Source organism: Anolis sagrei, chromosome 13 (genome assembly GCF_037176765.1).
Source record: "Anolis sagrei isolate rAnoSag1 chromosome 13, rAnoSag1.mat, whole genome shotgun sequence".
Classification (NCBI taxonomy): domain Eukaryota; kingdom Metazoa; phylum Chordata; class Lepidosauria; order Squamata; family Dactyloidae; genus Anolis; species Anolis sagrei.
Genome location: NC_090033.1, coordinates 13,072,283 through 13,099,763, shown reverse-complemented (window position 1 = coordinate 13,099,763; position 27,481 = coordinate 13,072,283). Strand labels below are relative to the sequence as shown.

General features: G+C 43.0%; 1 protein-coding gene across 1 annotated transcript; it reads right to left on the bottom strand.

Annotated features, from left to right (window-relative positions):
- Positions 1–110: 110 nt before the first annotated feature.
- Positions 111–26,828, bottom strand: LOC132764752 (arylacetamide deacetylase-like 4). The gene is made up of 4 exons (XM_067472792.1): positions 26,592–26,828; positions 23,012–23,225; positions 17,350–17,413; positions 111–1,197 (listed from the first exon to the last, which is right to left on the bottom strand). Exons 1-4 carry the CDS (start codon positions 26,766–26,768, stop codon positions 423–425), a joined length of 1,230 nt encoding a protein of 409 aa, XP_067328893.1. The 5' UTR covers positions 26,769–26,828; the 3' UTR covers positions 111–422.
- Positions 26,829–27,481: the final 653 nt, after the last annotated feature.

Sequence of the window (27,481 nt, the reverse complement as noted above, 5' to 3'; positions counted from 1 at the left end):
CTGAAGAAGAGAAGGCTGAGAGGAGATATGATAGCCATGTATAAATATGTGAGAGGAAGCCACAGGGAGGAGGAGGGAGCAAGCTTGTTTTCTGCTTCCTTGGAGACTAGGACGCAATGGAACAATGGCTTCAAACTACAAGAGAGGAGATTCCATCTGAACATGAGGAAGAACTTCCTGAGTGTGAGAGCCGTTCAGCAGTGGAACTCTCTGCCCCGGAGTGTGGTGGAGGCTCCTTCTTTGGAAGCTTTTAAGCAGAGGCTGGATGGCCATCTGTCAGGGGTGATTTGAATGCAATATTCCTGCTTCTTGGCAGAATGGGGTTGGACTGGATGGCCCATGAGATCTCTTCCAACTCTAGGATTCTATGATTCTATGATGATTCTATGATTCTAAGTGTTGAAGGAAATTGATGAAATGTTTTATAAATTGTTAAGGAAACAAATCACATGTTCGTAATGGCTTCTCAAAGTTGGGTATTCCAGTAGCCGGTTTTCAAAACCATAGGTAATTCCGTGGAAGCCCTCCTTGATGTGATGCCACGTCACTGGGACGCCATTGTCCTCTAGCCGTTTCTTGTACAAGATCCCATCGTCTCGGACAGTATCGTATTCGCAGGTTAATAGGAAAGTCTTGGGGAGCTGGCGGATGATGTCGTCTTCTGCTAAAAGCGGGGCAAACATTGGGTCCTCGCCTTTTTTGCAGATTTCATACAGTTCTTGGGAAAACGGAGCTGGCTCCATGGGCACGTAGCCCCTGCCCTTAAATTCTTCTGGGATGTAGTCAGGATTGATCCATTTTCTGTATTTTGCCCACAAATGCCTGGGAACATGAGCGTTCTTCATTAAGCCCTCCAAGTTGATCCTCTTCCCAGTCAGATACATCGTGCCAAACCTCAAGGCTCGTTTCTTGAACAAAATAGGAACTGACTGGTTTTGCTGATAAGAAGGCAAATTGAAATCCATTGCCTGGAGGACTGGATATATAAGGACCTGACCTCGGAGCTTTGGGAGATCCTTCTTTGTTGCCAGATGTTGGCAAACAGCTGTAGCAAATGTCCCTCCACTACATTCTCCGAAGACAGCGATGCGATTGGGGTCCACTCCGTATTCCTCTGCATTTTTCAAAAAGTGTGTGGTAGCCGTGCAGCAATCCATCACTGGGATTGGGAACGGATGATCCGGAGCCAGACGAAACCTGAAGCAGAAATGAGAAATGGTTTGAATCCGTACATCTAGGTGATGCATTCTATCAATGTGAAATCATAATAATAGCAAATCTTACTGAAATGAACAACTTTTGCAAAAGCATAAGTAGGTCCTCCAGAATGACCCTATGGCCAACTTCAGGTGGAAACTAGGCCTGGGTAACAACGGAAAAAATTGTTTCTAAAATCGATTCGTTTTTTGGGGTTTTTTGCGTTTCGTTATTTAAAACTGAAACTGAAACTAAATCCAGACAAGACAGAGGTACTCCTGGTCAGTCGCAAGGCCGAACGGGATATAGGGTTACAGCCTGTGCTGGACGGGGTCGCACTCCCCTTGAAGGCACAGGTTCGCAGCTTGGGTGTGACCCTGGACTCATCGTTGAGCCTGGACCCCCAGGTTTCAGCGGTGACCAGGGGAGCATTTGCACAGCTCAGGCTCGTGCGCCAGCTGCGCCCGTATCTCGGGAAGTCTGACTTGGCCACAGTGGTACACGCTCTTGTCACATCCCGCCTGGACTACTGCAACGCTCTCTACGTGGGGCTGCCCTTGAAGACGGCCCGGAAGCTTCAGCTGGTTCAGCGCGCGGCAGCCATGTTACTAACTGGAGCGGGTGGCAGGGAGCACACAACGCCCTTGTTGTCCCAGCTCCACTGGCTGCCGATTTGCTACCGGACCCAATTCAAGGTGCTGGTTTTGGCCTACAAAGCCCTAAACGGTTCCGGCCCAAAATACCTCTCGGACCGCATCTTGGCCTACGAGCCCACGAGGACCTTGAGATCGTCTGAGGAGGCCCTTCTCTCGATCCCGCCTGCCTCACAGGCACGGCTGGCGGAGACGAGGGAGAGGGCCTTCTCGGTGGTGGCCCCCCGGCTGTGGAACACTCTCCCTGTAGACATCAGACAGGCGCCCTCCCTCATGTCCTTTCGAAAGAGCCTTAAGACATGGCTGTTCGAGAGGGCATTTAATTAAGTGCTAACATTACGGTAAAGAGAACTGGAATGGAACAAGGAATATGAGACTGGTTATGATTCTATTAAGAGACGAAGCGGATTTTTAGTGTAGTCTGTAATTGTTGTTAGTTTATATGTTGTTGAAACTGGCTTTTTGTAATTGTCTTTTATGTGTACTGTACACCGCCATGAGTCGCCCTTATGGGCTGAGAATGGCGGTTAATAAGTGCATCAAATAAATAAATAAATAAATAATAATAGCAAATCTTACTGAAATGAACAACTTTTGCAAAAGCATAAGTAGGTCCTCCAGAATGACCCTATGGCCAACTTCATGTGGAAACTAGGCCTGGGTAACAACGGAAAAATTTGTTTCTAAAATCGATTCGTTTTTTGGGGGTTTTTGCATTTCGTTATTTAAAATAATTACAAAATTTTCCTTTAAAAAAGTTCGATATTTACGAAATTTCGTAAATGTGAAAAAAATTACAAAACAATAACGAATCGATTTCCGAAACAATAACGAATCGATTCGTTAATGGCGGACGCGACCGCGCAATACGCTAAAAAGCCTCCAAATGGGACAGGGGGAACTTCTGAAGCTTAATTAAACCAAAAACAACTATTAAAAACTAGGGCTGGTCAATTCGTTTCGTTAATTCGTAATTCGTTAAAAAAATCGTTAATTTTTGAATTACGAAACGATTACAAAACTTTTTTTTAACCTGGAAGTGTTTTTAAATATCGAAACGGCAGGCGCCAAAAAATTTTGTATTTCCGTCCATTTCGGAAATACGTAAGATGGCCGCCTGCCGATGCTTGCTGGGAGCTCTCCTCTCTCGGCACCGGCTGAGCAAGCGAGCGAGAGGGCGAGCGAGAGGGGCGAGCGAGCGGCGAGCGAGCGGCGAGCGAGAGGGCCCGCCAGAGTGAGTGCCTGCCTTCCCTCCTTAATAATAATTTTAATTTCTCCTCCCTATTCTACTAAATTAATAATTAAATTTAAAAAATATTTTAAAAATATTGAAAAAAAAGGGTGCCATCTTTACAAAATGTTTTGTAAATATTTACGAAATTTCGGAAATACCGAACTTTTTTTTTGGAAAATTTTGTAATTATTTTAAATATCGAAACAAAAAAAACCCCAATTACAAATCGATTTTAGAAACAAATTTTTGCGTTGTTACCCAGGCCTATTAAAAACCCTTAGAAAACCAAAAACAACTATAAAACTTGCCCCAGACATGCGGAAATAATAACGAAACGACCTCAAAACGATAACGAAACGAATACAATAACGAAATACAAAACATTTACGAAACGATTTAAAAATTCGTTTTCTTAAAAAATTGCTCCAGACTGGTTCGTTATCGTTTTGTAATTGAAAAATTAACGAATTTTTTAACGAATTACGAATTAACGAAACGAAACCGCCCAGCCCTAGTGGAAACATAACACAGAATTATGTTGGAGGACCTAAAAAATGCCAAAAGAGAACAACTCTTCTAAAACTTCTAGGTATCGCCAACTTCTGGTGGAAGTATACCATAGAATCATGCTGGAGGAAATGGATAATGCACAGAGAGAACATCCTTCCTAGAATGTGTAAGTCCTTCAGTTTGATCCTCTAGTCAACTTCTGCATTAAAATAGTAGAAAATCATAGAATCCTTGAGTCGGAAGAGACCCCGTGGGCCATCCAGTCCAACCCCATTCTGCCAAGAAGCAGGAAAGTCACTCAAAGCACCCCTGAGAGATGGCCATCCAGCCTCTCCTTAAAAGCCTCCAAAGAAGAGCTGGGCGGCTTTTTTCACCTCGCGAGTAAGGTAGAACAGCAACCTGAGCACGAACACCACGCTCCGCATCCGGCGCTGACCCGACGGAAACGGCAGGTGTGACAAAACAACTCGGTCCTCGTGTGTTCCCTGAGCGCCCCCCCCCCCCCCCCGTGGATCAGGACACATCCGTCCTCTGGGAAGAAGGGAAGAGCGGTCTGACGGCGAAACCACCCGCCCATCTGCCTACCGCACTCCACAGGGCAGGCGCGGTGGTGTTGGTGTCGGCGGAGACCCGACGGTCCTACAATCCCAGACCCACGGAGGCCAAGGGCCCCCGATCCACCCCAGCTGCGGACAAGCCCCAGGTTTCGTCGTTACCCACAGAGGCCGTCAGGGCCCTCGAACCTCAAACCGGCTGTGGACAAGACCCAGGTTTCATCGCCCCTCCCACCCGGGAGGAGGAAGGTGGCCCGTCCATCTCCGTCGGACGAAGCCATGGAAGAGCCCCCCAGGCCAAGTGGGCTTTGTCAGCGCCAGACCCTACCACGCTCCACCTCCGTGTGCAGATCCGCCGGAGGGGGGTAGGCGCGGCGGAACGCCGACGGTGCATCGCTCTCCCCTCAGCCCCCCCCCCCCCAGCCCCTGGCTGCATTTCTCCCCGGGACCCGGCGTGTGGGCGCGGGTCCGGAAGAATCCCGGAGACTATTCGGACGGGCAAGCGGGATGTCCCATCCCCGTCTCGTCGTGAAAAGCCTCCAAAAAAGGAGCCTTCACCACACTCAGGGGCAGAGAGTTCCACTGCTGTACAGCTCTCACAATTAGGAAGTTCTTCCTAATGTTCAGGTGGAATCTCCTTTCCTGTCGTTTGAAGCCATTGTTCCATTGTGTCCTAGTCTCCAGGGAGTCAGAAAACAAGATTGCTACCTCCTCCCTATGACTTCCCCTCACATATTTATACATTGCCATTATGTCTCCTCTCAGCCTTCTTTTCTGCAGACTAAACATGCCCAATTCTTGAAGCTGCTCCTCATAGGGCTTGTCCTCCAGATGCTTGATTCTTTGAGTCACCTCCTCTGGACACATTCCAGCTGGTCAACATCTCCCTATAGGTGTGGTGCCCAGAATTGGACACAGTGTGATTCCAGGTGTGGTCTGGCCAAGGCAGAATGGGGGGGGGGCTGACTTCCCTAGACACTATACTCTTATCTATGCAGGTCAAAGAAGAAGAAGAAGAAGAAGAAGAAGAAGAAGAAGGAGAAGGAGAAGGAGAAGGAGGAGAAGGAGGAGAAGGAGAAGGAGGAGGAGGAGGAGAAGGAGAAGGAGAAGGAGAAGGAGAAGGAGAAGGAGAAGGAGAAGGAGAAATTTATTTTTCTACTCCGTCTCCATCTCCTCGAAGGGACTCGGGGTGTCTTATATCTCATTGGCTGCCGCATGACATTGTTGGCTCATATTTAATTTGTTGTCCATGAGGCCACACAACCAGTTATTCTTGGACAACTTGTTTCCCTATTTGGGGTTAGATTTCCCCTAATCCTTGGTCAACTCTATGCTGCTGAGGTTGAGGACGGCTTTTTTTTTGTGTGAGAAGACTGAGGCAAAGAAGGCATTAAATAGCTCTGCTCTCCCTATCCCTGTCATGTTTCTGGTGGAAACATACCATAGAATCATGTTGAAGGACATCAACAATACCCAGTAAGAAATGCTGTGAGGAAGTAGGTACATTCTATCATATGTGGTGGACATGTAAGGAAACATCTAAATATTGGTCTTTAATCCATGAGGAAACACCAAAAAAATTAAACAAAAAGTTTAAGAAAAAACCAGAGTATTATTTGTTAGGCTTTACTGACTTGGAATTACAACTGGATGAAAATGAAGACAAACTATTAACGTTTATTACAACAGCGGCTAGAATCATTTTTGCAAAACTTTGGAAAAAGGAACAAATCCCCACGATTGATGAGTGGGTGGACAAGGTCAAAGAAATAAGAGACATGGACGAATTAACTTTTTTGCTAAAGAAAAATATCGGGAAATCTATTTTTTTTAAAAAAGACAGATTGGGTTCTTTTTTATGACTATGAAAAGAAGAGAAGAAAGAAACAAAGAAGAGGTGAATAATAATGAAATAAAAGATAAGATCCTGAGATTAGAATGGAAGTCATTTTATTTTGATTTTTGTATTTTTGTATTTTTGTATTTTTGTATTTTTGTATTTTTCTATTTTTCTATTTTTCTATTTTTCTATTTTTCTATTTTTCTATTTTTCTATTTTTCTATTTTTCTATTTTTCTATTTTTCTATTTTTCTATTTTTCTATTTTTCTATTTTTCTATTTTTCTATTATTATTTTCTTTTTGCTTTCACTGACTCTATTTCCTGCTTTTCTATCTTCTTTTTGAATATTCCCCCTCTTTCCATGTATTTATGTTCTGATTAATAAAATTTTATTCTAAAAAAAAACAATGCCCAGTAAGAGTTAGGCCAGGCTGCCATGTTCCTCTTTTATTTATGAACCCCAAACCTCCAAGATTTCTATTCAATCAGACTAGGCTTGGGCAATCCATGGTTCTAAATGGTTCTAAAGTACTTACAAAACTAAAGTTCTGGTGGTGAAAATTTCAGAACTCTAACAAAACTTTCAAAGTCTAATTATTATTTCATTATTGGTGATTTTAATGACAGAACCAATTAGGAACTGCCATTTATTATGAAATTTTGTTAGAGTTCTGAAATTTTCACCACCAGAACTTTAGTTTTGTAAGTACTTTAGAACCATTTAGAACCATGGATTGCCCAAGCCTGAATCAGACACTGGAAGCAAGGAGATCGTTCAATACGTTTATTTGGCCAAATCTCCCTGCTGGGTTGACAAAGAAAAAAGTGCCACACCAAAATTGAGATGCATCTTAGTTTTATAGTCAAAACCTTGAGTATGCTGCATCTCTACCTTGTTCTTTTGGCACCAGCTTTTATCAGTGTCTGCTTTTCCTCAGCAGCCAATTCTCCCTCCACTTGTTTTCCCCTCCTTCTTGCGCCTTCTCATAACTAGGCGAAAAACCTTTCAAACTTTCCCCTTGTCTGAGCTCTCTACTTTTGGCTTGTAAATTTCCATTCCAAGGTCCCTCCTCTTTCTCCCTCCAGTCCCTCTGTCCCTCCAGCTGGTAGTTTTCCACTATTATCTTAGCCTAGTCCCTCCCTCCCTTCCTTCCTTCTCCTTCCTTTCCTTCTTTCCCTCCTTCCCTTCCTTCCTGTCCCTCCTTCCTTTTTCCTTTCCTTCTTTTCCTCCCTCCCTCCCTCCCTTTCCTCCTTCTTTCCCTTTCTTCTTTTCCTTCCCTTTCATTTCCTGCCCTCCCTCCTTTCTTCATCCCCCTCCTTTCCTTCCTTCCTTCCTTCCTTCCTTCCTTCCTTCCTTCCTTCTCCTCCCTCCCTCCCTTCCTGTCCCTCCTTCTTTCTTTTCCTTCCTTCCCTTCTTTCCCTCCCTCCCTTTTTCCTTCCTTCCCTTCTTTCCCTCCTTCCTCCCTCCCTCCCTCCCTTCCTGTCCCTCCTTTCTTTTCCCTCCTTCCCTTCTTTCCCTCCCTCCCTTCCTTTTTCCTTCCTTCCTTCCTTCCTGTCCTTCCTTCTTCCTTTCCTTCTTTCTATGTAAGATATAAATACAATATTAAATGGAAGGGACAGTCAAGAAGTAACGAGAGGAGGGAAAGAGGGAAGGAAGGAAGGAGAGAAGGAAATAAAAAATGAAAGGAAAAAGAGAGAGAAGGAAGGAGAGAAGGAACGAAAGATAGGGAAGGAAGCAAGGAAGGAAGGAACCAAAGAGCAAAGAAAGGGAGGAAAGAAACAGGTAGAGATGGAAGAAAGATGAGAGATAGGGAAAGAAAAAGAGGAAAGGAAGGAAAGAGGGAAGGGAGGAGAGAAAGAGGGAGGGAAGGTTGGCCACAGCAACGTGTAGCAGGTACAGCTAGTAATAATAATAATAATAATAATAATAATAATAATAATAATAATCTTTATTTCTTACCCGCCTCTCCTCCCAGCTCGAGACACGTTACAAAATGTTATCTCTAGGCATTTTCTAGGTCCTCCAACACAATTCTATGTCCAGATGTGGACCAAAGAGTCATGATGGGGCACCCATCCTAGAATTTCGATGATCTCCATCATGACTCTTTGGTCCACATCTGGACATAGAATTGTGCTGGAGGAAAATTCCTAGAGAGAGTATTTTGTAACTCGTCTTGGGCTGTGAGGAGAGGCGGGTAATAAATATTATTATTATTATTATTATTATTATTATTATTATTATTATTTCTCCAACACGGATAAGTGAGAACAGTGGTACAGGTACTGCAGAGATGGGTTCATACATTTTATTTAGCTGTGTTAGACTGGTCAGATTGTTGGGTTCTTTTTTTATGTAGAAAGCCACATTGGTAGCTGCTTTCACAGTTATTAAATAACATATACGAGGGGTATTTTTTAAGTAAGGTCCGTTTTGTTGTAGACACTAGTAGTTCGCGCACATACCGCAATGATGTTAACCAGTGCTCCTTACAGGAGAGGTCAACCCTCCTGTTCAACGAGCGTGTGCGTCGTGTACCGGAACAACTGTGCTCAGTTTCCGCTCTGTAGCTAACCTGTACGGTTCTGTTCTGTGCTTTAAAAATGTTTAAGACTATCAACTCACCCGCCGCATGTGAGGTTCGCTCAGTGATACGGTTTTTGTCAGCAAGGAACCTGCCTGCTGCAGAAATTCATCAACAGATTTGTGAAGTGTACGGTGATATTGTTATAAGTGAAAGCAAAGTGCATAAGTGTGCTGGATGGGGTTACACTCCCCCTGAAGCCACAGGTCCGCAATTTGGGAGTCCTCTTGGATTCATCTCTTACGCTTGAGGCTCAGGCGTCAGCGGTGTCCGGAAGGGCTTTTGCACAATTGAGATTCATGCGCCAACTGCGACCGTACCTCGCAAAGGCTGATCTGGCTGGGGTGGTCCATGCCTTGGTCACCTCTAGATTGGACTAATGCACTCTACGTGGGGCTGCCCTTGAAAATGGCTCGGAAATTTCAGTTAGTCCAACGGGTGACAGCCAGGATGTTAACCAGTGCTCCTTACAGGGGAGGTCAATCCTCCTGTTCAAGGAGCTCCATTGGCTGCTGTTCATTTTCCGGTCCCAATTCAAGGTGCAGGTGCTCACCTACAAAGCCCTAAACGGTTTGGGACCTGCCTACCTGCATGACCGCATCTCCGTTTATGAACCCGCACGCTCCCTTCGTTCATCTGCTAACGATCCCACCTGCGTCGCAAGAGCGGCTGGTGGGGACGTGGGACAGGGCCTTCTCTGTGGTAGCCCCCCAACTCTGGAACGCCCTCCCCAAGGACATCAGACAGGCCCCTACGTTGGCAGTCTTTAGGAAGAGCTTGAAGACTTGGCTATTCCAGTATGCCTTTCCAGAATAGGAAACCCTAGCAATATGTCCCAGAAGCACTTTACTAGAGACTTAAAATTGTCCTCACATTGTACTTACCCAAAAATCCTTATATTTCAACTGTCACACTCAGCACTTTTAATCTGTACCCATTTACACTTGGCCCGGCCTTAGTTTTATCGTGCTATGGTGTACTGTTTTTACTCTTTACTGTTATTGCTTTAATGTTTTGATTTGCTTTATGGTTTATGTGTATTGTTGTATTGTTGTTTTATTGAGGCCTTGGCCTTTGTAAGCCGCATCGAGTCCTTCAGAAGATGTTAGCGGGGTACAAATAAAGATAATAATAATAATAATAATAATAATAATAATAATAATGTACAACAATTCAAAGATGGCCGTGACAATGTCCATGATGAGGACTGTGCCAGCCGCCCTTCTTTGATTACAGACGATTTGGTGGCTTCAGTTGAAGCGAGAATTCGTGAAGAGGGTATTTTAAAGTTGGTTCAGAGGTATGATAAGTGTTTGAACAAACTTGGCAACTATGTCGAAAAATAGAGTCAAGTATGTACTTTCTGAAAATAAATTTACTTTTTTGAAATAAACTTTTGCTGTGTACTTATTAGGGCTGGTCAATTCGTTTCGTTAATTCGTAATTCGTTAAAAAATTCGTTATTTTTTTAATTACGAAACGATTACAAAACTTTTTCTTTAACCTGGAAGTGTTTTTAAATATCGAAACGGCATGCGCCAAAAAGTTTTGTATTTCCGTCCATTTCGGAAATACGTAAGATGGCCGCCTGCCGATGCTTGCTGGGAGCTCTCCTCTCTGAGTTGTAGGTTTTTTCAGGCTATATGGCCATGGCCTAGAGGCATTTTCTCCTGACTTTTCGCCTGCATCTATGGCGAGCGAGAGGGGCAAGCGAGCGGCGAGCGAGAGGGGCGAGCGAGAGGGGCGAGCGAGCGGCGAGCAAGAGGGGCGAGCGAGGCATTCTCTCCTGACGTTTTGCCTGCATCTATGGCAAGCATCCTCAGAGGTAGTAGTGAGGTCTATATTTATAAGGGTTTATATTTATGTGGAATAATGACCAGGGTGGGACAAAGGACTCTTGTCTGCTGGAGCGAGGTGTGAATGTTTCAACTGACCACCTTGATTAGCATTTGATGGCCTGGCAGTGCCTGGAGCAATCTTTTGTTGAGAGGTGATTAGATGTCCCTGATTGGGTTGTTGTAGGTTTTTTCAGGCCATATGGCCATGGCCTAGAGGCATTTTCTCCTGACTTTTCGCCTGCATCTATGGCGAGTGAGAGGGGCGAGCGAGCGGCGAGCGAGAGGGGTGAGCGAGCGGCGAGCGAGAGGGGCGAGCGAGGCATTCTCTCCTGACGTTTTGCCTGCATCTATGGCAAGCATCCTCAGAAGTAGTAGTGAGGTCTGTTGGAAGTAGGAAAAAGGGTTTATTATGTGGAATAATGACCAGGGTGGGACAAAGGACTCTTGTCTGCTGGAGCGAGGTGTGAATATTTCAACTGACCACCTTGATTAGCATTTGATGGCCTGGCAGTGCCTGGAGCAATCTTTTGTTGAGAGGGCGAGCGAGCGGCGAGCGAGAGGGGCGAGGGAGAGGGGCGAGCGAGAGGGGCGAGCGAGCGGCGAGCGAGAGGGGCGAGCGAGCGGCGAGCGAGAGGGGCGAGCGAGGCATTCTCTCCTGATGTTTTGCCTGCATCTATGGCAAGCATCCTCTACTAGTGAGGTCTGTTGGAAGTAGGAAAAAGGGTTTATATATTTATGTGGAATAATGACCAGGGTGGGACAAAGGACTCTTGTCTGCTGGAGCGAGGTGTGAATGTTTCAACTGACCACCTTGATTAGAGGGCCCGCCAGAGTGAGTGCCTGCCTTCCCTCCTTAATAATAATTTTAATTTCTCCTCCCTATTCTACTAAATTAATAATTAAATTTAAAAAATATTTTAAAAATATTGAAAAAATATTGAAAAAAAAGGGCGCCATCTTTACAAAACGTTTTGTAAATATTTACGAAATTTCGTAAATACCGAACTTTTTTTTTGGAAAATTTTGTAATTATTTTAAATATCGAAACAAAAAAAAACCCCAATTACAAAACGATTTTAGAAACAAATTTTTGCGTTGTTACCCAGGCCTAGTACTTATGTTCAAATGGACCTTACTTAAAAAATACCCCTCGTAGTATATGAAATTAACTTAAGTATTTCTTCTTAAATGGTAGACTTAAATGGTAGATTCTGGCTTGTGGGGTCCCTCAGGGCTCTGTTTTGTCCCAATGGTATTCAATATATAGATGAAACTGCTGGGAGGGGTCATCTGGGGTTTTGGGGCACATTGCCACATATATGCAGATGACACCCAACTCTTATCACGCCTTTGCATTCATTGTAAGACTGTGTCTGCCTTTTAATTAAAAGGTGTAACTTAAAAAAAAACAAATGGGTGTCTTCAGCTAATTATTTTCTCTTATACATTATTTAGGCATGAATAATGCAACGTGAAATTTCGTCAACAGCATAAATTAGTTTTTGGGGAGGGAATGTTCTAGGCCTCCCTATGTGTTTTGAAACAGGTCATGCATTTGGACTGAGGCACAGCCCTCCCTTAGAATCATAGAATCATAGAATCAAAGAGTTGGAAGAGACCTCCTGGGCCATCCAGTCCAACCCCATTCTGCCAAGAAGCAGGAATATTGCATTCAAATCACCCCTGACAAATGGCCATCCAGCCTCTGCTTAAAAGCTTCCAAAGAAGGAGCCTCCACCACACTCTGGGGCAGAGAGTTCCACTGCTGAACGGCTCTCACAGTCAGGAAGTTCTTCCTCGTGTTCAGATGGAATCTCCTCTCTTGTAGTTTGAAGCCATTGTCCTAGTCTCCAGGGAAGTAGAAAACAAGCTTGCTCCCTCCTCCCTGTGGCTTCCTCTCACATATTTATACATGGCTATCATATCTCCTCTCAGTCTTCTCTTCTTCAGGCTAAACATGCCCAGCTCCTTAAGCCGCTCCTCATAGGGCTTGTTCTCCAGACCCTTGATCATTTGAGTCGCCCTCCTCTGGACACATTCCAGCTTGTCAATATCTCTCTTGAATTGTGGTGCCCAGAATTGGACACAATATTCCAGGTGTGGTCTAACCAAAGCAGAATAGAGGGGTAGCATTACTTCCTTAGATCTAGACACTAGGGCTGGGCGGTTTCGTTTCGTTAATTCGTAATTCGTTAATAATTCGTTATTTTTTTCAATTACAAAACGATAACGAACCATTCTGGAGCAATTATTAAAAGAAACGAATTTTCAAAAACGTTTTGTAAATGCTTCGTATTTCGATATTGTATTCGTTTCGTTATTGTTCTGAGGTCGTTTCGTTATTATTTCCGCATGTCTGGGCCAGTTTTATATTTTAATTAGTGAAAAAAAATTATAATATCACACCAACAGTCAACAACAGAGGGAGAGGGAAGCTTCAGAAGGTTTTTGAGGTTTTTTAGCGTATTTCGCGGTCGCGTCCGCCATTGATGAATCGATTCGTTATTGTTTCGGAAATCGATTCGTTAATTTTTTACCATTTACGAAATTTCGTAAATATCGAACTTTTTAAAAGGAAAATTTTGTAATTATTTTAAATATCGAAACAAAAAAAACCCCCAAATACAAATCGATTTTAGAAGCAAATTTTTGCGTTGTTACCCAGGCCTAATGATTAGGTTCGGTCAGAATCTTCGTAATTCGGAATAAATTTGGAAAGATTTGACTTTTTGAAGCGATTTCGAGAAGTTTTGAACATTTTTTTTCTGTGAATATCGGAACTGACTTTCAAATCGAACCACCAGCACCCTCTACATCCGAAACGCGGATGATGTCCAACTCTGTCACTCCTTTCCACCTGCTACTAAGGAGGCTGTTCAGGTCCTGAACCGGTGCTTGGCCGCTGTAACGGTCTGGATGAGGGCGAACAAATTGAAATTGAATCCAGACAAGACAGAGGTACTCCTGGTCAGTTGCAAGGCCGAACACGGCATAGGGTTACAGCCTGTGTTGGACGGGGTCACACTCCTCCTGAAGATGCAGGTTCGCAGCTTGGGTGTGATCTTGGACTCATCGCTGAGCCTGGAACTTCAGGTTTCAGCGGTGACCAGGGGAGCATTCCAGCTGTGCCCGTACCTTGGGAAATCTGACTTAGCCAAGGTAGTCCACGCTCTGGTTATATCCCGTATAGACTACTGCAACGCCCTCTACGTGGGGTTGCCTTTGAAGACTGCTCGGAAGCTTCAAATGGTGCAGCGTTCGGCAGCCAGGTTGCTAACAGGGGAGGCTCCCAGGGAACATACTACTCCAAACTACTACTCCAAACTGGCAGCCAGCTCCACTGGCTGCCAGTTTGCTACTGGGCACAATTCAAAGTGCTGGCGTTAGAGGATAAAACTCCGTCAAAAATGGATTGGTTAGAAAAAATAATAGATATAAAGGACATGGATGAACTAATCATAGAATCATAGAATCATAGAATCATAGAATCATAGAATCATAGAATCATAGAATCATAGAATCATAGAATCATAGAATCAAAGAGTTGGAAGAGACCTCATGGGCCATCCAGTCCAACCCCATTCTGCCAAGAAGCAGGAATATTGCATTCAAATCACCCCTGACAAATGGCCATCCAGCCTCTGTTTAAAAGCTTCCAAAGAAGGAGCCTCCACCACACTCCGGGGCAGAGAGTTCCACTGCTGAACGGCTCTCACAGTCAGGAAGTTCTTCCTCATGGTCAGATGGAATCTCCTCTCTTGTAGTTTGAAGCCATTGCTCCGCGTCCTAGTCTCCAAGGAAGCAGAAAACAAGCTTGCTCCCTCCTCCCTGTGGCTTCCTCTCACATATTTATACATGGCTATCATATCTCCTCTCAGCCTTCTCTTCTTCAGGCTAAACATGCCCAGTTCCCTAAGCCGCTCCTCATAGGGCTTGTTCTCCAGACCCTTGATCATTTGAGTCGCCCTCCTCTGGACACATTCCAGCTTGTCAATATCTCTCTTGAATTGTGGTGCCCAGAATTGGACACAATATTCCAGGTGAGGTCTAACCAAAGCAGAATAGAGGGGTAGCATTACTTCCTTAGATCTAGACACTAGGCTCCTCTTGATGCAGGCCAAAATCCCATTGGCTTTTTTTGCCGCCACATCACATTGTTGGCTCATGTTTAACTTGTTGTCCGCGAGGACTCCAAGATCTTTTTCACACGTACTGCTCTCGAGCCAGGCATTGTCCCCCATTCTGTATCTTTGCATTTCGTTTTTTCTGCCAAAGTGGAGAAAAACATACTGGTTGAGGCAACACAACGGATGAGGTATGAAGCCAACGGATTGGTCTGACTTACAAGAATATATGGAAAGTAGAGACTGGTTAACAAACTGAAAGAAGAGAGATAGGAATAATATTAGGATGTTCTTTCACTTGCAATATGAGGCAACTAAGGGAAAAGAAGGGAAAGAGACTGAAAGAATGGAGAAAAGATAGTAAAGGTTAAGTAAGAAGAACGGAAGTCACACTAGGGTGTTAAATGTTTGTATGCTCGCGGGTTTTTTTCTTTCTCTTTTCTTCTTTTGTAACAGGTGGAAGTTTATATGTTGTGCTGTAATATTTTGTGAAAATTAATAAAAATTACATTAAAAAAAACAAACAAAGTGCTGGCGTTAGCCTATAAAGCCCTAAACGGTTCTGGCCCTACTTACCTCTCCGAACTCCACTTTGGCAGGAAAAACGAAATGCAAAGAGACAGAATGGGGGACGATGCCTGGCTCGAGAGCAGTACGTGTGAAAAAGATCTTGGAGTCCTCGTGGACAACAAGTTAAACATGAGCCAACAATGTGATGTGGCGGCAAAAAAAGCCAATGGGATTTTGGCCTGCATCAAGAGGAGCATAGTGTCTAGGTCCAGGGAAGTAATGCTACCCCTCTATTCCGCTTTGGTTAGACCACATCTGGAATATTGTGTCCAATTCTGGGCACCACAATTCAAGAGAGATCTTGACAAGCTGGAATGTGTCCAGAGGAGGGCGACTAAAATGATCAAGGGTCTGGAGAACAAGCCCTATGAGGAGCGGCTTAGGGAACTGGGCATGTTTAGCCTGAAGAAGAGAAGGCTGAGAGGAGATATGATAGCCATGTATAAATATGTGAGAGGAAGTCACAGGGAGGAGGGAGCAAGCTTGTTTTCTGCTTCCTTGGAGACTAGGACGTGGAACAATGGCTTCAAACTATAAGAGAGGAGATTCCATCTGAACATTAGGAAGAACTTCCTGACTGTGAGAGCCGTTCAGCAGTGGAACTCTCTGCCCCGGAGTGTGGTGGAGGCTCCTTCATTGGAAGCTTTTAAGCAGAAGCTGGATGGCCATTTGTCAGGTGTGATTTGAATGCAATATTCCTGCTTCTTGGCAGAATGGGGTTGGACTGGATGGCCCATGAGGTCTCTTCCAACTCTTTGATTCTATGATTCCTCCTATGAACCGACTAGGACACTAAGATCATCTGGGGAGGCCCTGCTTTCTGTCCCACCTGCATCACAGGTGCTTGGTGGGGACGAGAGACAGGGCCTTCTCAGTGGTGGCCCCTCGGCTGTGGAACGCCCTGCCTGCAGATATCACATCGGCCCCCTCCTTGCTGGCGTTTCGGAGGAAAGTGAAGACCTGGCTGTTTGAACAAGCATTTGATTAAACAGTGTAATGGAACATAGGAATACGGAATAATGGATGATGACACTGGATTCTAATTTTACTGTTGAGGCGCTCATGATTGTTATACTGATGTTTAATGATTTATGTTACAATTGTTTTTAATTGCCCTATACTTGTCACCTTCTAATCAAGGTGAAAGAAGAAAGCGCAAAAGCCGGGTTGCAGCTAAACGTTAAAAAAACCAAGATTATGGCAACAAGAATAATTGACAACTGGGAAATAGAGGGAGAAGATGTGGAGGCCGTGACAGAGGGAGAGGGAAGCTTCAGAAGTTCCTCCTGTCCCATTTGGAGATTTTTTTAGCATATTGCGCAATCTCGTCCGTCATTAACAAATCGATTCGTAATTTTACGTAATTTCATAAATTTCGAAATTTTTTAAAGGAAAATTTTGGAATTATTTTAAAAAAACGAAACACAAGGGCCCCCTAAAAACAAAACGAGTTTAGAACCAAATTTTTCCGTGGTTATCCAAGGTGCAAAGATTACCCAAGGTGCAAAGATTACTGCAGATGCAGACTGTGGCCAGGAAATCAGGAGACGCTTCCTTCTTGGGAGGAGAGCAATGTCCAGTCTCGATAAAATAGTCAAGAGTAGAGACATCAGACTGGCAACCAAGATCCATTGCCTAGTCAAAGCCATGGTCTTCCCTGTAGTCACCTACGGATGTGAGAGCTGGACCTTTGGGAAGGCTGAGCGAAGGAAGATCGATGCTTTTGAGCTGTGGTGTTGGAGGAAAGTGCTGAGAGTGCCTTGGACCGCGAGAAGATCCAACCAGTCCATCCCCCAGCTGCTCATTGGAGGGAAGGATACTAGAGACAAAGTTGAAGTCCTAGGGCCACATCATGAGGAGACAGCAAAGCCTAGAGAAGACAATGATGCTGGGGAAAGTGGAAGGCAAAAGGAAGAGGGGCCGACCAAGGGCAAGATGGATGGATGGCATCCTTGAAGTGACTGGACTGACCTTGAGGGAGCTGGGGGTGGTGACGGCCGACAGGGAGCTCTGGCGTGGGCTGGTCCATGAGGTCACGAAGAGTCGTAGACGACTGAACGAATGAACAACAACATACTTGTCTCATGATGTTTTGTATCGATGTTGTTCACCGCTTTGAGTCGCCCGAGGGCTGAGAAAAGCGGTATAGAAATAAAGTAAAGAAATAATAAGAAATAAACCGTTTTTTAAATCAAACAAACCTACTAACCAATATAACCAGGATGAGTGTGAAGTCACTTACCCAATGGCCACAGCTACAGAATCGGTTTTCTCAGCAATGTAGCGGCAGTGATGGTCAACCATATCTAATAAACACATAACATTTGAAAAGAGATTACTGACAGGTTTCAGGACTATTTCGAAAGATGCTATACTCCCCCTTAATTCTTGGAAAAATCAAGAAGCTACTGCTTCAAGGCTGACATAACTATATTCATAGTATTTATTTATTTATTTATTTATTTGCTTTATTTCTATACCGCGTTTCTCAACCAAATTAGGTGACTCAATGCGGTTTACATAATATTAATTAACACAGCAATAACAATTAAAACACAGCATACACAATCACAAACAACAACATTCATACACAGTGCCCCGATCACAAACAAGATCCAGTCTCATATCCTTATGCCGTTCCTATGTTCAGTTTACCGTCATCCTGTATTCAATTGCGCTAATTAGCCAAACGCTTGCTCAAAGAGCCAGGTTTTGAGCTTCTTCCGAAACGCCAGCAGCGAAGGGGCCTGTCTGATGTCATTGGGTAGGGCGTTCCATAACCGAGGGGCCACCACCGAGAAGGCCCTGTCTCTCGTTCCCGCCAACCGTGCCTGTGACGCAGGCGGAACCGAGAGCAGGGCCTCCCCGGACGATCTTAATGTCCGCGTCGGTTCATAGGTGGAGATGCGTTCGGAGAGGTAAGTGGGGCCGGAACCGTTTAGGGCTTTGTAGGCTAGCGCCAGCACCTTGAATTGTGCCCGGTAGGAAATTGGCAGCCAGTGGAGCTGGCTCAACAGAGGAGTGGTATGCTCCCTGAGAGCTGCTCCCGTTAGCAACCTGGCTGCCGAGCGCTGGACCATCTGAAGCTTCCGGGCAGTCTTCAAGGGCAGCCCCACGTAAAGCGCGTTGCAGTAATCTATACGGGATGTGACCAGAGCGTGGACTACCGTGGCCAAGTCAGACTTCCCGAGGTACGGGCGCAGCTGGCGCACGAGCCGGAGCTGTGCAAATGCTCCCCTGGCCACCGCCGAGACCTGAGGCTCCAGGCTCAGCGATGAATCCAGTAATTCTGTTAAAATGGATCCATTGGCGGGTTAAAAGTGTGGACCTGGGTATTAGGCTTGGGCGGTTTCGTTCGTTAATTTCGTAATTCGTAATTAATTCGTATTTAAATTAGCTTACGATCCAATATTGAGCCATGCAGGAATTGTGTGAGGAGTAATAAAGATTCGAAACATCTTTTTCAATTTATTTCATAATTATTTCGTAATTATTTCGTCATTATTTCGTCATTATTTCGTCATTATTTCGTCATTATTTCGTCATTATTTTCGCATGTCTGGTGCAAGTTTTATAGTTGTTGTTTGTTTTATCACACCAACAGTCAACAACAGAGGGAGAGGGAAGCTTCAGAAGTTCCCCCTGTCCCGTTTGGAGTTTTTTTTTAGCATATTGCGCGATCTCGTCCGCCATTAACGAATCGATTCGTAATTTTACGAAATTTCATAAATTTCGAAATTTTTTAAAGGAAAATTTTGGAATTATTAAAAAAAACAAAACGCAAGGGGCCCCTAAAAACAAAACGAGTTTAGAATCAAATTTTTCCGTGGTTACCCAAGCCTACTGGAAAAATTCTATACTCTCCCGGAATTTTGTTTCTTGGAAAAAATCAAGAAGCTATTGCTTCAAGGCTGACATAACTATATTCACAGTAATTCTTTTAGTCATTGGCGGGTTAAAAGTGTGGACCTGGGTGTATGTCTACATTAAATGATTCATTGCCAAGGATGCTCAACTATTTCAGGAAGTATATTAAGAGACTTATTTGATAGTATAATCATTTGCTGACAAAGAGATCCCAATTTACTAGAGATGTGCAAAGTGGCTGGAATCCGATTAGTAATTCATTTTTGAGATTTGGATGACCCCTGCTTCATTTTGTAAAGCTTCGGAGGGCTTTACAAAATCTCCGAAATCTCCGAAACATTGTAATTGTTTTGTTAAAATTTGTTCCATTAGTGGCAATGGGAGGAAACATCGAGGCTTGTTTCTCCATCATTTTTACAGTTTATTATTTATTTACTGCGCTTGTAGTAAATTCTCAGCCCTGGGGCGACTCACGGCGGTGAACAACATGTAAAATCAGGTACAATTTACAACATAAGCAATATCAAAAACAACATTAAACAACATCACTATCAATAATACAATTACACTAAGTCATTCGCGACGTCTCATCGTTGAATCACAATCCAAATCTCGTTATCCATGTTCCGTTCCAATCGTCATTGCCAATTGTTGCAGCACTTACTCAAACGCCTTCTCAAACAACCATGTCTTTAGTCTCTTGCGGAATGTCATAAGGGAGGGCGCCAGTCTGATGTCCACAGGAAGGGTGTTCCACAGTCGGATGATGGAATCAGGATTGTAACTTGGCACACTTATCAGTTATCAGGATTGTAACTTGGCACACTTGTAGGCAACATTTACAACTTTAAGTCTGCCAAGATTCAGTCACCCACTGATTTCTAGGAATTTTATTTTTAAAAAAATACTTTTTATTAAATACCTTTGCTCTTTTATTTATACATAAAACCAGGGTAGGGGAGTAGGGTGATGTTGGGCCGAATCTATAAAATTAAATTAAAAATTAAAAATTTAACAGGGGGAGGGGGAGGGGCAAGAGAAGAGAGAGAAAAAGGAGTGGGGTGTCGAGGGTGAAGGAAAAAAAGGGGGGAGTAGGGGAATTCACGTCAACTTCCAATCTTCTTCTCCATATATCCACTGCCAGTCTGTTCCATTCTGCCTTTAATAAGTCTTCCCTTTCTACTTATATCGTGATCTTGATGTTTTTTCTAATTTCTTTCTCTTCTATACTGCTTTCCTGTGTCATACTCTTCCTTGCTTTTTATTCATTTTTTTGTCTGTTTTCTTCGGTGAAGTAATCGTCCACCATTTTCCAATTTGTCTTTACGATCGATCTACCATGAGATTCTTTTAAAGCAAACGTTAGTTTGTCCGCTAGGCTTGGGTAACCACGGAAAAATTTGGTTCTAAACTCGTTTTGTTTTTAGGGGGCCCTTGCGTTTCGTTTTTTTTTAATAATTCCGAAATTTTCCTTTAAAAAATTTCGAAATTTACGAAATTTCGTATAATTACGAATCGATTCGTTAATGGCGGACGAGATTGCGCAATATGCTAAAAAAAACCTCCAAATGGGACAGGAGGAACTTCTGAAGCTTCCCTCTCCCTCTGTTGTTGACTGTTGGTGTGATAAAACAAACAACAACTATAAACTTGCACCAGACATGCAAAAATAATTATGAAATAATTACGAATTAATTACGAAATAATTTCGAAATAATTACGAAATAAATTGAAAAAATTGTTTCGAATCTTAATTACTCCTCACACTATTCCAGCATGGCTCAATATTAGATCGTAAGCTAATTTAAATACGAATTAATAACAAATTACGAAATTAACGAACGAAACCGCCCAAACCTATTGTCCGCATCTTTGATTTCTTGAATTTTATTTAGCCATTCTTCTTTCGTTGCGAGTTCACTTTGTTTCCATTTTTTTGCTATTACCATTCTCACTGCAGTAGAGAGGTATGTAAATAAGATGTCATCGTTTCGGTTCCTTTCCACTTCTTCATCTGCTAGTCCTAACAGAATTTATTCTGGTTTTAGCTGGATCTTTCTTTTCAATATCTTCTCACATATCTCCTGTACCATCTTCCAAAAGATCTTCATCTTGGGGCATGTCCACTAGGCGTGAAAGAATGTTCCGACCTGCATATCGCATTTCCAACATTTGTTCTGGGTATTTCTATACATTGCGCTTAGTTTTTGAGGGGTCATGTACCATCTATAGAACATCTTAATCAAATTCTCCTTTGATCTTTTTAGTCCATAGCTTCTCCCATTCATTCAGTTTTATCACTCTTCCAATATTTGATGCCCATTTGATCATGCGTTCCTTGACTAGCTCTGTCTCCATCGTCCAGTCCAGCAACTTGTTGTAGATTTTGGTTATAGTTTTTGTTTTCTTTCAATATGATCCTGTCTTGAAAGTCATCTTTTTCCTGATTTCAAGGAATTTTAAAAAGGTTTTTTCCATAAAAAACTACAAGACACTGCGGGGAGGAGACCAACTTTGCAGAAAGCCATGTGATTGGCTGACAAGGAAAAAAAACACACGCAGCTGCCATTGTCAATCACATCAGCCCCCTTTCCACCTCCTGCCCCAGGTAATTATTAAATCTTGAAAGACTCCAAAACATTTTTTTTTACTAATCTCCCAAAATATTTTGGAGACTTCCATTTTGTTTTGTAATGCTTCAGAGGGGAGTCCTTTCTGATTAGTAATTTAAAGATTTGGATTAATGAACCATACAAATCTCCAGATTACAAAGCAGTAGGGCTGGGTAACAACGGAAAAAATTTGTTTCTAAACTCGTTTCATTTTTACGGAGTCCATTGCGTTTCGTTTTTTAAAAGAATTCCGAATTTTTCTTTAAAAAAAATTCGTTATTTACGAAATTTCGTAAATTTCGAATTGATTCGTTAATGGCGGACGCGATTGCGCAATACGCTAAAAAAAACTCCAAATGGGACAGGGGGAACTTCTGAAGCTTCCCTCTCCCTCTGTTGTTGACTGTTGGTGTGATAATTTATTTTTTTATCACTGATAAAACAAACAACTATAAAACTTGCACCAGACATACGGAAATAATAACGAAACAATTTTGAAACGATTTCGAACCAAGATCTTCTGGGGAGGCCTTGCTCTCTATCCCGCCTGCTTCACAGGTGCGGCTGGCGGGGACAAGAGACAGGGCCTTTTCTGTGGTGGCCCCTCGGCTCTGGAACGCCCTTCCCATGGAGGTAAGATCAGCCTCCTCGCTGATGGTATTCCGAAGAAGACTAAAAACTTGGATGTTCAAGCAGGCATTTGGTTAATTCGGTGCAATGAATGTGTTGATTACGGATTGGTAATATGGATGATGAAATTGGACCAGGATTTTAGTTAGGAGATGTATTGGATTGTGATTTACGTGTAATATTGTGTATTATGTTTTTATGGTTTTAATTGTATACTGTGCACTGTATATTTTGTGGTAAACCGCGTTGAGTCGCCAGTTAGGCTGAGAAACGGCGGTATACAAGGACAGTAAATAAATAAATAAATAAATAAATAATTACGAAACAATTACGAAATAAATTGAAAAATTCGTTTCGATTTTTAGTTGCTCCTGCATGGCTCAATATCAGATCGTAAGCTAATTTAAATACGAATCAATAACGAATTACGAAATTAACGAACAAAACCGCCCAGCCCTACAAAGCAGCCCTCCGAAGGGTTGTTGTAGGTTTCTTGGGCTCTTTGGCCATGTTCTAGAAGCATTCTCTTCTGCATCTGTGGGAAGCATCCTCAGAGGTTGTGAGGTTGTGAAAAGCCTTCGACAATACATAGACCCTCCAAAGCTTTGCACAGCTCTTCAGGCTACAGTGTGAAAGCAGGACAGACACAAAGCAGACATAAAGCAGGAATCACAACCACATTTTTTTTGCTGGCTCACTTACAGGCATTGTAGGAAAACCTTACGCTAAAGTTCTATGCCAAATCCTTGCAATTCTATCAAATGGAATCTCATGGGCTTCATTCGGAGAACTTACAAATGTTTCCAAAAAGACCGGCGCCTGCAGCAATGACAACCACTCCTTTTCTGTTTCCAGAAGTCGTTTTGGGCCAATACACTCTCACCGGAATGTCTTCAAAAAGCAAGTTCTTGGTAATCAACGCTGGGCTCTTCTTCAATGGGATTACTTTATAGAAAGTGGCAATGGCTTTATACCTGTGGCAAATGCCAAGCTTCTCACAGACGAGTGCCTATTTAGAGCAAAACAAGGACAAGGAAGAATTCAATGTAGCATGCATGCAGGACTTATACACAAGGAATGACAGCCATAGGGTGAGTCTACACTCGATTGCCTCTGATATGGTCAAATAAAAATTAAGTAACACTATGTAACAAAATTTGAGAAATGTTCTGTTCCTGGTTTGAAAGTGTTATTCCTGTTTGACAGTGCAGTTTCCTTGCTTTGAAAGTAGCTGTTCTACTCTAGAAACATTGCTTTGGTGGTTGAATTGGTTGAGACTCTATGACAGCAGTTCTCAACCTGAGGGTCGCAGCCCCCGGAGGGGTCAGTTGGCCATTTAGGAGGGGTTGCAAGTCTGACTCCTTTGGCCCCACCCCTTTGCCTCTTCGCAATGGCTGCTGCCCCCCCCCCCCGGCCAGTCAAACAGCCAGCTCTTCCTTGCCACACCACTAGGCAGATTCAATGGAGGCACAAGTCTCCTCACTGGATCTGGGCCCGGACCCCTCCAGAATACTCCAAGCAACTGCAACACTCAAATGTCAAGGTCTATTTTCCCCAAACTTCTCCAGTATTTTCTGTTGGTCATGGAAGTTTATTTATTTATTTATTTATTTACTGCATTTGTTGACCGCCGTTCTCAGCCCTAGGGCGACTCACGGCGGTGTACAACATATAAAAACAGTTTACAATAAGGGAATATCACAACAGTAATATCAACATAACTATCAGCAATACAATACAATTACACTAAATCATCCGCGCTGTCTCATCGTAGAATCATAAACCAATCTCGTTATCCATATTCCGTTCCAGTCATCATTGCCAATTGTTGTAGCACTTAGTCAAACGCCTTCTCAAATAACCATGTCTTTAGTCTTTTGCGGAATGTCATAAGGGAGGGCGCCTGTCCGATGTCTACAGGGAGGGTGTTCCACAGCCGGGGGGGCACCACCGAGAAGGCCCTATCCCTCGTCCCCGCCAGACGTGCCTGTGAGGCAGGCAGGATCGAGAGAAGGGCCTCCCCAGACGATCTCAAGGTCCTCGTGGGCTCATAGGCCGAGATGCGGTCCGAAAGGTATTTTGGGCCAGAACCGTTTAGGGCTTTATAGGCCAACACCAGCACCTTGAATTGGGCCCGGTAGCAGATCGGCAGCCAGTGGAGCTGGAACAACAAGGGCGTTGTGTGCTCCCTGCGTCCCGCTCCTGTTAATAACATGGCTGCCGCGCGCTGGACTAGCTGAAGCTTCCGGGCCGTCTTCAAGGGCAGCCCCACGTAGAGAGCATTGCAGTAGTCAAGGCGGGATGTGACCAGAGCGTGTACTACCGTGGCCAAGTCAGACTTCCCAAGGTACGGGCGCAGCTGGCGCACGAGCCTGAGCTGTGCAAATGCTCCCCTGGTCACCGCTGAAACCTGGGGATCTCTGTAAGTTCTGTATTCCAAGTTTGGTTCATTTCTGTTGGAGTTCAGAATGCTCTTAGATAGCAAGGGATACATCCAACAACTGCAACTCCCAAATGTCAGGGTCTATTTTCCCCAAATCTCTCCAGTATTTTGTGTTGGTTATTCTGTTTGTCAAGTTTGGACCAGGTCTGTAATTCATGGGGGTCTCAGTGGTCTGTGAAAGTCAGAACTGAATCGGTTGAAGGTAATGCAAATCTCATCATCCATTATCTATACTCCCCCAAACATAGTGTTTATGTCACTAAGCTTTAATGATGTTGAATTTGTAACCATAGGGCTGGGCAACCACGGAAAAAATTGTTTCTAAACTCGATTCATTTTTAGGGGGTTTTTGCGTTTCGATTTTTAAAAGAATTCCGAATTTTTTCTTTAAAAAAGTTCAAAATTTACGAAATTTCAGAAATTACGAAACAATTACGAAACAATTACGAATCGATTTGTTAATGGCGGACGCGACCACACAATACGCTAAAAAAACCTCCAAATGGGACAGGGGGAACTTATGAAGCTTCCTTCTCCCTCTGTTGTTGACTGTTGGTGTGATAATTATATATTTTTTTCACTGATAAAACAAACAATAACTATAAAACTTGCACCAGACATGCGGAAATAATAACGAAATGATTTCAAAACGATTTCGAAACGATTTCGAAACAATTACGAAACAATTACGAAACGAATTGAAAAATTCGTTTCGATTTTTAGTTGCTCCTGAATGGTTCAATATTGCTTTGTTATCAAAAAAATAACGAATTAATAACGAATTACGAATTAACGAAACGAAACCGCCCAGCCCTAATAAATATACATCCTGCATATCAGATATTTGCATTACTATTCATAACAGTAGCAAAATTATAGTTATATAGTAGCAGGAAACCTCATTTTACAGTTGGGGGTCACAACACAACATGAGGAACTGTATTTTGTGGTCATGGCATTAGACGTATTCATTGAAAAACTATTGCAAAATGTTCTATAGCAGGATGTCCCAAGTGTTTGCAATTTAATACATTTTCCGCATGTTTTTATGACAAAACCAATTCGGGAATTACAACCCAGGATCAAAAATTGTGTGACACAGTGGTATTTTGACAAATTTGTATCCCATTTTCTGGCACCTATTATGCCTCTTTTTTGGATGTCCACTAAGCTGTGGGATAAAAACTAGGGCTGGGCGGTTTCGTTTCGTTAATTCGTAATTCGTTAATAATTCGTTAATTTTTTCAATTACAAAACGATAACGAACCATTCTGGAGCAATTATTAAAAAAACGAATTTTCAAAAACGTTTTGTAAATGCTTCGTATTTCGATATTGTATTCGTTTCGTTATTGTTTTGAGGTCGTTTCGTTATTATTTCCGCATGTCTGGACCAGTTTTATGGTTTAATTAGTGAAAAAAAATTATAATATCACACCAACAGTCAACAACAGAGGGAGAGGGAAGCTTCAGAAGGTTTTGGAGGTTTTTTAGCGTATTTCGCGGTTGCGTCCGCAATTAACGAATCGATTCGTTATTGTTTCGGAAATCGATTCGTTAATTTTTTACCATTTACGAAATTTCGTAAATATCGAACTTTTTAAAAGGAAAATTTTGTAATTATTTTAAATATCGAAACAAAAAAAACCCCCAAATACAAATCGATTTTAGAAACAAATTTTTCCTTTGTTACCCAGGCCTAATCAAAACGGATCCAAATTTTGGGTGAAATAATTGGACACTTCTGAAAGCGAGAACTAGAATCCCATTTACAAACTAGAAACCAAACTATCAAAATATTCCCACAATTAACCTCAAAAAAATTACATCCCTTTCCATGTTCGACATCCAGAGAAAGAGAGCTTCCATATGATAATGTCATATAAACATACACAAAGATACAGAGAAAGGTGTTAAGATCAGGAAAACTTACCCAAAACCCTAAAAACTGGATAATTGAATGGTAAATCCGTAATTTACCAGGGTATTCGATTCCCGGTGGGATGTGTATCCTGGTCTGATCGTAATAAATCAGCCCTGCGATCCCGAAGACTAGAATAAAAAGGCTGGCATATAACACAAGCATCCCGAGAGTTGCAAGAAATGCCATGCTCTTGACGAACGAGCATGAAAGGACTCTTGTTTGTCTCGGTTGGCTTCCGACGTTCTATATCACACCAGCCTCCCCAGTTTGGAGGGAATTAGTTCTGAATGGCTTTTAATTAAGGTGTCAGCTGATGGAGTTTGTAGTTGCGTACAACCCTGGATTGTTCAGTCATGGTGCTCATTCCAAAAGAATGCATAATGTTAATTGCATTACATCTTCCATTACTGAGACTAAACTATGGAGAAATTATTGTTGGTAATAACTTCCCTGATTTCCTAGTTATAAATTAGGGAAATGCTTATTGTCTTCCCTTCACTCGCACAACACTTCTCTCGTCATATTGTTCAGACTGGATTCTCAGGTTCCTGGACAGAAACGATGTGTCTGAAGCTTCTGTTAGAAAGGGGGTATCCTCTGTTCCAAAATGTCTTCCAAAACAATCATTCTTGTTTGTCCATGAAATCTCTGGAAATAAGATAGACCTCACCTGCAGTTCTGGACACTGCAAGAAGGATATGGAGAAGCTAGGAAGTGTCCACCACAATGGTCAAGGAAGTGGGAACCATAAATCCTTCTGTGCTTGGAGAAGAGAAGACTGACTGAAAGGGACAGAAGAGCCATGTTTCAAAATTGGAAAGGATACATACAAGGTATTAGGGCTGGGTAACCACGGAAAAATTTGTTTCTAAACTCGATTCGTTTTTAGGGGTTTTTTG

What these genes read in the sequence shown, in the direction of transcription:
- LOC132764752 (XM_067472792.1), bottom strand. Translation starts at nt 26,768, where the DNA reads ATGGCATTTCTTGCAACTCTCGGGATGCTTGTGTTATATGCCAGCCTT. An exon ending in TCCAGTTTTTAGGGTTTTGG is followed by an intron (nt 23,226 to 26,591) that starts GTAAGTTTTCCT and finishes TGCTCTAAATAG; the next exon opens with GCACTCGTCTGTGAGAAGCT. An exon ending in CGGTCTTTTTGGAAACATTT is followed by an intron (nt 17,414 to 23,011) that starts GTAAGTTCTCCG and finishes TGTGTTTATTAG; the next exon opens with ATATGGTTGACCATCACTGC.